General features: G+C 43.0%; 1 protein-coding gene across 2 annotated transcripts in view; it reads left to right on the top strand.

The window, feature by feature from the left end:
• Positions 1 to 1,182: 1,182 nt before the first annotated feature.
• Ankdd1b (ankyrin repeat and death domain containing 1B) overlaps positions 1,183 to 11,666 on the top strand; it is a 56,869-nt gene continuing 46,385 nt past the window's right edge. For both annotated transcript variants that reach the window (XM_060385598.1, XM_021660968.2), the window contains exons 1-3: positions 1,183 to 2,141; positions 6,558 to 6,661; positions 9,569 to 9,667. In XM_060385598.1, coding sequence (XP_060241581.1) covers positions 1,964 to 2,141; positions 6,558 to 6,661; positions 9,569 to 9,667 — 381 coding nt within the window. In that variant the 5' untranslated portion in view covers positions 1,183 to 1,963. The remainder of the gene's footprint in view (positions 2,142 to 6,557; positions 6,662 to 9,568; positions 9,668 to 11,666) is intronic.

Here is an 11,666-nt window from a genome sequence, read left to right as displayed (position 1 = left end):
ATTATCATTTATTACAATTTATTCAATTTTATCCCAGCTGTGGCCCCCTCCTTCGTGTCCTCCCAATCTCTCCCTCCCTCTTCTCCCTATATGCCCCTCCCCTAGTCTTCCTCCCCTTCTATTTGACCCTAGCCTATCAGGTCTCATCAGGACTGGTTGCATTGTCTTCCTCTGAGGCCTGCTTTTAACTCCAGGTTTGAGAGGAGTTAAATGAAGGTTTAGTGACTTTCCTTGTGTGAAACCTATGGTGTAAGTATTCCACCTTGACATAAGCTATATTGCCTTAACCAGTCAAAATTCCTGGAAATATAATAGCCATTGATAACAAACACAAGACCTGCCTTGTAGTAAATCCATCGTGCACTCCTAATGCTGCCCTACAATCTGGTAAGCAGAGAGTCACCTGGAAAACCACAGCAAAGAATGTTTCAGGGTCTTCAAGAAGAAAGAGGAGCACTGAAATACTCTGGGCCCAGAGGGCCCTGAGGAGACTGACAAATCAACCAAGGACCATGCATGGAGAAGACGTAGACCCCCCCTCAGATGCAGCCCATGGACGGCTCAGTCTTCATGGGGGATGCCTAGTAAGGGGAGCAGGGGCAGTCTCTGACATGAACTCAGTTGCCTGCTCTTTGATCACCTCTCCTTGATGAGGTGGCCTTACCAGGCCACAGAGAAAGAGGATCCAGACTGTCCTGATGAGACCTGATAGGCTAGGGTCAGATTGTAGGGGAGGAGGACCTCTCCTATCAGTGGACTAGGGGAGAAGGACATAGGGGAGGAAGAGGGAGGACAGGTGGGACTGGGAGGATATGAGAGAGGGGGCTATAGCTGGGATGCAAAGTGAATAAATTGTAAATAATAATAAATATTCTGGCACTGTTTTACTAAACATTTTCATCTGTTTTTTGGAACTGTATGTGTAATCAGGTACATATAGTTTTAAATGTGCTGTTTTCCACTTACATATTATACTTTCCTTGGTAGTCCTGCCTTATATTTCTGCTGGTATTCACTGTAGTGTACTTGCTATTGTTTTGATCATAATACCCTACTATAAAGATTAGGCCTATTTACTCTTTTTTAAAAAGCTCTAGATGGTGTTCTGCATGGACATTTTGTCATGTTTGTATTTTTCCTTGATAAATCGAGAAACACTGATTTGATTTAATATTCAAAATTTGGTGCACAATAATTAGAGAGGAAAGCAAGCTTAAAATGTAAATTGATATCATATAATTTTATTTTTTTCTTATCATGTATGTGTATGCATATGTGCATGCCAGTGCCATTGAGGCTAGAAGAGGGCTTAGGTTGCCCTGAAGCTGCTGTTACAGCTGGGTATAAGTCATCCAGAGCTGGCCCTAGAGCTCAGATTCTGGTCCTCGGCAAGGATGGTGGGTGCTCTTATCCGCTGAACCATCTGAGATGCCTCATAAATTCATAATGGAAAAGTATATTTGAATTTTATTTGGTGAGTTGGGACTTGTTGGACTTGTCTCTGTATTATTTCAGTTTTTAATAGAATCAGCCAGGAAAGTTGATAATGTCATGATTATCAAATAAGAAATTAAGTCGGGTTTTTTGTTTTGTTTTGTTTGTTATTTGTTTTCAGGAGGAAATTCTGGAAGCCCGGCTAGGAAGTAGTTAATATTGAATTTCCAGTCATGAGTACTGACTATAAATCAAACCCAGAGATTTTTAAAATTATGCAAAGAACCTATGGATCATTTCTGAGGGCTTACAGATCTCTAGCAATGTTTCCTTTTGTGTAGAGCCAAACCCTAGTGCCTGGCAAGCCACACCTAAAGGCGGACACTGCAGACCAGCCCAGGGCAGGGCAGGGCTGGAGAACCAAGGGCCTGTGCCTAGCCCAAGAGAGCTGACCGCTCCCTGCGCTCCTGCGGGGTGCGTTTCCACTCCACCTCAGCACCCTAGTGAGGTCTCCACAGCGCGGGTGGCCATGAACCCCGAGAGGCGAGGCCGTGAGCCCCGCGGGGCGAGGACGCTGATGCTCCAGGTGGCCAGGGGGCTGAGGGCCGACCTGAGGGCCGCGGCCACTGGGCCCTGGAGGAGCCTGGCCAGGATGCCGAAGCCCGAGGTGCCAGACCCGGAGGCAGCAGCTGCAGGACATGAGTGCTGTGAGTCCTGGGACCACGAGGTCTCCTGATGGCAGAGGGTGGGCTAGGAACTAGAGGAGCACTCACTGCAGCCTGGAAGGAAACAGGAGCCAGCATTCTGCCCCGGCGACCCTCAGGATGTCTATCCCCTCAGGATGTCTATCCTCCGACACTGTCCCCTTGCTGGCTGGTTTTCAGCTTTGAAATTCTCCCCGCTGACTGTTGATTCATACTCTATACTGTGGATGGGTGGATCACTTTTCCAAGCTGAGGACAAGAATGTTTGAAGAAATGAGTAAGCTCCTGTCCAAATAAAAGAATTCCTTGTACTGTTGCTTCAAGTCATGATTTATGCGCAGGTTTATTGTGACTTTAAATCGCTTACGGTTACTGCACTTAGGTTTCCACAGCACGGGGACTCGATCAGCTATGCATTGGGAAAATAGTATAAACTGAGGCTACACTGAGGAAGCCTTCAGGCGTTGAAAGTGAAGGGCTCAAGTATCTTCACGGCACACTGTGGGCTCTCGTGGATGGGCTCTTTCCGGAAGCCCCAGCCTTGACAGCTGTATACCATTTCCTAATACAAGGTGCAGTTAGTTAGCTAATTCCAGAACTGTTGTCCGGGACCTAATATTTGCAAGACTTGTTTCAAATACAGAGATGCAGAAGACGAGACAGTCCCAGGCCCTGTGGAGCTTGCATTCTGTTGTGGTGGAGGTCGAGGGGCCACAAACAAGGAAGCAAAGAGGTGGGACAGTTCAGGGCTAGGGTCTGAGGGCCCTGCGAAGGCCGTGGGTGGGGCCAGGGCACGGGAGGACTTGAGGTCAGGATACAGAGCACCCACTTTTGCCCAGATACCCAAAGAGAGCTGCGCGTAACCGCCGCCGCAAGAGAAACAAAGGCGAGCTAGAGTCAAGCAGAGGTAGACAAGGAGTCCCTCCGCTTCAAATGAGGAAGATGTCAGCCGGAATGAAGCTGAGGACGACTGAGACCCAGAGGGTTAGGCTGCGGATGGGTACGCTCCTCAGGGTTGAAGCCGCCACACTAGTTAACCTCGCGAGACTTGTAGCGGGCTGAGTGGAAGGACGTTCTCCTGTTCCTGAGGGCAACCCCAAAGAGGATTCCAGGACTGTCCTACCCTTCTCTTCCTACTGCCTTCTCCACAGGTGTCAGCACGTTCTGTTGTGCTGCCTCAGTCTCCACCGCAGCCCCATCCTCGCCCCACCCCCGCCCCCTTAAAATGAAACCTCTAAAGCTCATAGCCAAATTAAACTTTTTCTCATCCTCTGTGCACTGTCTCAGACCGTCGGCAGAGTAAGTCCATTCTCTTAAGAAAGAAGTGTTGAAGAAACGTGGTGTTGCTTTTTTTCTCAATTTTAGACGTTTAAGTAAACGTGCGATGGTATCTCGTTGCTGCTCTTAGTTTGTGAGTCTCTCATGGTAGTGGTGACGTATTTTTATCACAATGGTTCTTCTCTGTTCTTTTGAAGTCTTTTTTCCATATTTAAATTGGGTTGTTGGACACTGAGAACTAAATATTCTGGGTGTATTTTATATGTCAGAAATATTATTTGCAAATATAATAACCTGCTCTGCAACATGTCTTATTCCTTAATGGTACTTTTCATAGGACTGAAAGTTTTACATTTTGCCTTTGCATACTTACAATGAACCTGCCAATAGGGACAATATGTTTGTGTGGCATTTCATTAAAATTGCATTAAATTAATAGACAGATCTGGGGACAACAAATCGCTTATGACGTTCACTGCTCCCACCCAGGGACTTGCTCTATTGTTCCGTGATTTAGACTTTGAGGTCTTCAGTCGCTGAGGTCTTTCTTTCTTTTTAAGATTTAGTTCATTATTTTATGTGTGAGTGTATAGATGTGCACCATGTGTGTGCCTCAGGCCCTGGAAGGTCAGAGGAGAGTTTGGGATTCCCTGGGACTGCCATGTAAATGTTGGGATTTGAACCTGGGTCCTCTGCAAGAGCAACAAGTGTTCTTAACCACCGAGCCAACTCTCCAGCACCAACCTTTCTTTGGTACAGAGAAACTATGTATGTTGTATTTCCTTTACATGTAAGTATTTTGGTTTCTGATCAGTTGTAAATAGTGCTTTGTAGATTTTAGTTTTCATTTGTTCATTGCTGATATGTAAAATATGAACGAGAGTTAGATATTGGTCTTGAATCAGCAAACTTGCTAAGCTTTGCTCTTTCTAGAGCTGCTTCGTATATTCCTTGAGATTTTATATGTGCATAACAAAGCTGTCTGAAGGCAGGTCAGACACTTTTCCTTTCTACCTATATGTCTTCTCACATATTGTACCAATTTATACTTAACTATAATGTTTAGCACAATATGTAAACAAAGAGATGAGTGGAAATCTCTTTTTATTCTTTATCTTAGGAACAAAAGAAGTTTAGATTTTAAAAAATTAAGTATGATGTTTGTTGTCAGTTTTTTTTGTAGATGCCCTTTCAAAGTCAAATTCTCTTCTAACTCCAGTTAACCAAGAAAGGTGTTTATTTTTTTCTTTAGGGAAGGGGGTAGAAAGTTATTTCTTCTGTGTTTCTGTTTATTTTACAAATATATTGTATTGTGTGTGCATGTTTGTGTGTGTGTGTGTGTGTGTGTGTTGTATGCTGTAAGGGTGGCACATGCATGCTACCCTGGTCATGTGAAGGTCAGAGGACAGCTTTATAGAGTCAGTTCTCTTCTCTCACCTTTACATCCTTTCTGGGGTTAGAGCACAGGTCACCAGGCTTGCATGGCAAGAGCCTTTACCTGCTGAGCCATCTTGTTGGCTCCTAAAGGAGATTTTTATAGACTCTGTTGGTCTCTATATATTTGGTAAAGTTCACAAAAAAATGTTATTTGAGCATAAGGATTTCTTTTTTGGAATAATTTTAACTAATAGTGTTATCTGTGTTAATTAAATAATATTGCATGAATTTTTGTGTTCTAAGTTTTTCTAGAAAGTACATCATTTTATCTTAGTTGTTAAATTTATGTGAATGAAATTGTTCACAATATTAACTTATTTTTTTCTTTTCTTTCTCTTTTAATTTCTTTTTCTTTTTTCTTTTCTTTTTTTTTTTTTTTTTGAAACAGTCCTACTGCATACCCCAGCTACCTAGTATCTTGAACTCATGATCACCTGTCTCTACCTCCTGAACCATGTCATCCTTTTGATGTCTGGTGGGATCTGTACAAATATGCTTTCTTTCATTTGTGATATTGATCTTTTTATGTCGTCTGGATAGGCATTTTTTAGTTTATTAGCATGTTTAGATAATCATCTGTTGTTCTCATTGACTTTGGTTTATGTTTTTTTCTGTTTGCAATTCCATTGCTCACTTTACCTTGCTATTTTTCTTCTGTCTGCTTACTTGAGGTTTATTTTGCCCTTGTCCTCTTTAAAAACAAAACAAAACAAAACAAAAACAAAAACATTTGTCTTTATTTCATGTGTACAAGTATTTGCCTGATGTGTACATATGTGTGATGTGTGTGCCTGGTGCCTGTGGAGGCCAGAAGAGGAGTTCCATCCCCTGGAATTGGAGTGGCAGACAATTGTGAGCAGTATGTGAGTGCTAGGAGCCAAACCCGGGTCCTCGGCAAGAATAATCAGTGCTCTAAACCGCGGAGCCATCTCTCCAGCCCTGTCTTTTCTTTTTCATTCAGTTCAAAACATTTTGTCACATGTCTGCTGTTAATTCTTAACCTCAATTTTTATATTATCCCCCATGATAGGGACTAGCTCTTGAGAACCTTCTGGCTCCCTTGAATATTCTTTGTACTAGTTAATAAAGCATGTTGTGTGTGTGTGTGTGACAGAGAGAAAGAGACAGAGAGACAGAGAGGGATAATATGTATGTAAGGTCATGTTTACAGTAGGTGTGACTCCAATTTTATGCCCTTTTTTTTATAAGTAAGAATAAAACATGTTCATTCCTTTTGACCTTCACATGGGTCTCGACAGCAAGCCCATTTTAAGGTTTTGTTCCCACAGAGTCTGAGTTTTGTAGATAGAAGTTTTGTCTTTGTAAGATGAATGTTCCTCACAGTGTCACCTTGTACTAACTTCCCACAAACAAGGTCCCCTGGGAGGTCAGTCATTGGGGCCCTCTGACATGCTAAGCTGGTATCAGATTGTGGGGCTTCAGGGGTGGTCTTCTTGAGCATTGCTTTGTTTGAGGCCAGGGACATTTTGAGGGTATGAAAACACTTGCAGTGTCAGAAGGTGGAATCGCAGTATTCTGGCTTTGTGAAATGTTTCAGCAAATAGGCTGTGTCCTCAACGGTAGAGTGGGAGAGTCCCAGGTTGCCATTCCAACTTTTCAGAGTGCAAGGCAGTCCCATGAAATGTGACAGAGAACTGTGGCCTCCTTCACTTCCCTGGGTCATGCTCGCTTTCTTTCTTCCAGTGCTTCCAATTGAGAGGAGCTTTCAAAATGCTGCTAAAAGCAATAATTTGGATCTTATGGAGAAGCTGTTTGAAAAGAAGGTTAACATTAATGCCGTGAACAATGTGAGTAGAAGCCACGACCATGACAAGTGGCTACTCCACGTGATGGCTTGGGGGTACACGGGTCAACCGAATTAACGATAATAGTTGAAGAGACTAGCCCGGCTGACCTGTTGGGGCTCTAATTGAAAGCTAAAGGTGGAATTAGGCGGCAGAGCAGGCTCGGAGGGTTTTCACTCAGGAGGGAAGGGTGCGGGGTCTTACATACATGTAGGCAAAGTCTGTGTGTCAACAGGCAAGTCCGTGGAGTAGGCCTGGATTTGGTCCTAAATTGCATCCTGTGGGTCAGTTTGCTCTTGCCCATTCTGGAAAGCCAGGACTTGCTTTCCTGTAATATCTGCCTCTTTTTCCTGTGATGCCCTCTAAGGCTGGGTTGGAGAGACAGCTCAACTATTAAGAGCACTAGCTGCTTTTGCAGATGACCTGGGTTCAATTCCCGGCACTTACATGTCAGCTCACAACCATTTGTGACTCCAGTTTCAGGAGATTCAGTGCCCTCTTCTGGCTTCTGTGAACATGCGTAGAGAAAGAGGCAGGGGGATCTGTGAGTTCGAGCACAGCCTGGCCTATATAGGGAGTTCCAGGCCAGCTAGAGCTTTAAAACTGAAAAGAAAACTAAAGAGAAGAAGCAGGCATGTAAAAACCTTTGAAAATAGTTATTTGCTAAATTACATATATTCATCTCTTAAAATTATATGAGCATGGAGATTCATTTTTTAGTAAGTATGGCAGTAATCATTTTTCTAACTATCAGGCAATACAGTCTCTGGTATGCGTTTAAAACTGTTTAAAATGCTCTACACAAAGTAGCTATAATACTGGATTTTAACCTACAGCCTCACACATTTGAGGCAACCCGCCACTGATCTATTTCCCAGACATCTGTGTGTTTGTATATGTTCGTCAACATGTGTTCACATCTGTGTGTGTGTAGGTGTTCATGTGGGTGGGCATGTTTATAGAAGCCAGAGGACATCCTTGTGTGTCAACCCCCATCTCCTCTCCATCTCCCTCTCTCTTTTCTTCATTCTACAGAAGGAAGTACACAGGGTTTAGTACATCTGCACAGTCTGTGGGTGGGTTGGGAAGCCCACCATCAGGGTTATGGGACTGGACTTGGTCCTAGATTGTAGCCTGGGGATCAAGCCCAGGGCCTCACACATACCAGCAAATATTCCACAACTGTTTTGTTTTTGTTTTTGTTTTTGTTTTTGTTTTTTTTGTAATGTTCTTTTTAAAAACAGCTATTTAATCTTGTTTATAGCAACTTGTTGTCATGGTAAGCTGCAGGGTTCCTTAAAATCTGTGATGAAACATATTTTAAAATTTAAGTAGTATTGCTACATTCTTATACAAATGAAGTTTATGGAGAAGCTTATAGCCCAAATCTGACATGATAGAATAAACTCTAGGTTTCAGACAATGTCAAGATGACTTGTGTTTTGTTAAATACCACCAGTTTAGCAAGCAAGAAAACAAAATGCTCATTTTGAATCATCCTCATGTGTATGTAATTACTGTGTGAAGCAAGACTAGTCTGTCCAATGGCAGGCATCCTTTGGGGAACTGAAACAGTACTTAGAAGATGGGCAATGTGCCTGGATGTTACTGATAAACAAAACATCTGCTGTGGAAAACAAGGTAAATTTTCTGTGGGCATCACAGGAGCAAAATGCAGCTTTTCCTTTGAAGTACAAGATTTCAGTAGGTTTCTTTCTCTTCTCCTTCCCCATTCTCTAACTTCCCCCTCTCTTCTTCCCTCCTTCCTTCTTCTCTTCCTCAATTTTCCCTTCTCCTTTCTTCTGTCCTTCTTTCTTTTTCCTTTTCTCCTTATTCCCTCTTTTCTTCCTTTTTCCCCTGTCCTCCTCTCCTTCCTCCTTCCCTTCCTTCTAAACCAATTTATTTGTGTCTATAGAAATTACAGTTTGTTTGCTTGGATTATAGAAGAGGAAATTGTAGCTAGAGAGATGACACAAAGATCCCAGCCGCTGTATGATGGCTGTAACTCCTGTTCTAAGGAATCAGAACTCTTGCCTCTTTTGGGTACCCATTTTACACATATATTCATGCAGGAAAATACTCATATACATAAAACTTAAAATCTTTAAGAAATATGTAGAAGAAAGAAAAGGAACGAAATGAGACAGGAAATTTTGCTGAGAATTGTCAATATATTCTATTATGACTTAAATCCTAAGTGTCTCCAAGAGCCATCTTGAAGTCTTGGTTGCTGCCCAGTAGAAGCTGGTGAAATCTTTAAGAAATGGGACTTACCAGACTGGGACAGGTCACTTATAGCCTACTCTAGAAAGGGTGCCTGACACCCTAGCCTCTGCCTCTCTCTCCTCCTGGCTAGTGCAGGCATGCTGCTTTGCCCTAGCACATCCTTCCTGCCAGTCTGACTAGACTCAGGCTAGGAGCCAAAATAAGGTTTCTTCCTGATGAATGGTTTATCTCAGTTACTTTGTCACAGAAACAAGACATCATCTAACATACATGATGTACACAAAAATGTTGCCATTATTAATGATTGCATACAACAAAAAAATATAAGTTTTACTGTGGGCATGACATTTTGTTTATGAGACAGTCTCACAATGTAACCCAGGACTTGTGGTCCTCCTGAATGCTGGGATGACAGGCTTGGGCCTGCTGGACATGGTTCTTTCACCTTTCAAAGGAAAAGGCAAAAAGTGCAACCAAATAATCAGAATCAAATAGTCAATAGGAAAGTAGTGGCCATGTGAGAGATAGGAGACCCAGCTTGGCATGATCTGGCTACATACTGAGCCTGGGCTACAATGTGAGGAAACAAAAAGGAAACAAAATGATCAGAGGACACGGGAATGGTAAAAGGGTTGAGTGATGATCAGATAAAGATAACCAAAGATACAAATCATGTTTCCTCAGATGAACCGCACAGCCCTGCACTTTGCAGTGGGAAGCAATAATTTATCTGTAGTGGATTTCTTACTGAGTCACAAAGCAAGGGTGGATGTTCCTGACAAGGTACGCTGGCCTCCGGTGGGTGGACTGAATCGGTGCATCACCTGCAGGCAGGAGAATCTATCACTACAGATGTCCTCCTCTCTTGGGCACACTTCCATCGGCTGTGCATTATTGGAGAGGCCTCAGGAGAAGACACGCATTATGTGCTCTTTGCACTTGCTGACTAAAGTGTTTGCTCATTACCCTCAAAACTTGGGCTTTTACTTATTTTCCCGTATTGACCTTACGGCACTGGCTTCTGTTGACAAAAATAATGTGACTGTCCACATTGTGGTCAGATTCACAAAAGATTAATCTGCTCCAGGAACTTTAGATGGTGGCTTTGCCCTGTAGACTCTGATTCTAAAAAAAACTCATCACACATGTTTGGTGCCAGGCATGGGAATCAGGATGGATATTGAATGCCATCTCCCTTCTAATCCTATGGGAAAAGTACCAGTAGAATATAGATATAGAATATAGATAAGAAGACTCACATAGAGAGACTAGAGCTCATGTCCCTCAAAATTGTATTAGAAAGGACTGGAGGCAGCTCTGACACAACCTTTTTTGGTTTCAGAGACTGTGCTGTTATCTACAAACCACTTTACCTGTTGGTCTGCCAAGATAGCAAATCCACCCCAAGGGCCTTTCTCCTATTTTCTCCACCTCCATTTCCTACTGCATCATGGCACAGGAAGCTGGCCAGGGAGACAGCTCACTGGTTTGATTTGTGCTTCTCCTCTGGTAGATGACATTAACCATCTTTTTGCCTGTTACCATTTATGTGTCATCGTTAGTGAAATCTGCTCACACTTTCTGAGTGCTGGAGATGGGAACCTCTGAGCCGTCTACCACCACGCTGCTTCCCAGCCAGATCTTTTGAACATCTCTGAGAACTGGGTTTGGTTATTCTTTTATTTCTTTTAACTTATTCTTTACTTGTGAGGTTTTTGGAGTTTGTTACGTACTCTGAAAATAAGTCCGGTGTTAGGTGTGTAGTCTGTATTCTCTTCTCATAGCTACCGACTGTCTTCTCCATGTTCACAGAGTTCTTAATTTCAATGCAGTAAAATCTTTGGTGTTTGTTTGTTTTGAGACAGGGTCTTATCACATGATGCTGCCTGACCTGGAACTCGCTGTGTAGACCAGGCTGGCCTTCACACAGAGGTACTCCTACCTCTCTCTGCTTCTTGAGTTCTGGTATTAAAGGCATGTGCCACCACATATTATTTTAAAAATAATGTTCATATTTTTAAAAATGAGTCCCAGCACTGATATTATGTATATGTGGGGATGATTTGCCTAACCACGGCAATCTTCTTATATTTTTCTTCTAAACATTTTATAGTCTTGTGTGGTTTCCATTTAGCCTGGTGTTGCTATGGTTTCAGCACGTCCCCTGCAGTTCATGGAGTGGAAATAATGCCTGGAGCCACAGCACTGATTAGATCTTTAAGAGATGAATAGCTCATAGCACTGTGCCCTCGTGAACAAATTAATGCTGTGTTCTCAGGGGACGGTTCTTGCTGAGACCCCCACCCCATGTTACAGTTAGGACAGTGGTCCATCTTGAGTTGATTTTAGTTTGGAGCAGAAATGGGTTGAGATAGTGTGTTTGTTGCAAAAGGATGGCCAGGTTTTTATGTCATTCCACTTTCTGAAAGTTTTGCAGTGCTTTTCAGAGCTGCAGTCAGAGCGTGGACCACAGTCTTCACCAGAGTTCAGCTCCCCAAGCTGTTGTCACAGTGTTAAGAGGAGTCCATGTGCCCCTTAGGGCACAAGTCAAGATTATACACAAAGTTCCTTCTTGTCCACAACGCTATGTCCTCTATACACACCTGTATCCTACATATACACCATGGCCCTGCTCCCCTAAGCTGTCAAGGACAAAGAGCGATGAGGCAAGGGATCTGCCACCTTCTCTTTCCCAGGGGCTTCCTTCCGTCCCTTTTTGTCTATGTCCTGGTCTAGAATTGGCCTTGAGTCTCTAAGAAAACAAAGAAAACATCGTACGCTT

The sequence above is a fragment of the Meriones unguiculatus genome, chromosome 6 (assembly GCF_030254825.1).
Source record: "Meriones unguiculatus strain TT.TT164.6M chromosome 6, Bangor_MerUng_6.1, whole genome shotgun sequence".
Taxonomy (NCBI): Eukaryota; Metazoa; Chordata; class Mammalia; order Rodentia; family Muridae; genus Meriones; species Meriones unguiculatus.
The sequence above is the reverse complement of the archived record's forward strand: the minus strand, read 5'-3'. Positions and strand labels throughout refer to the sequence as shown.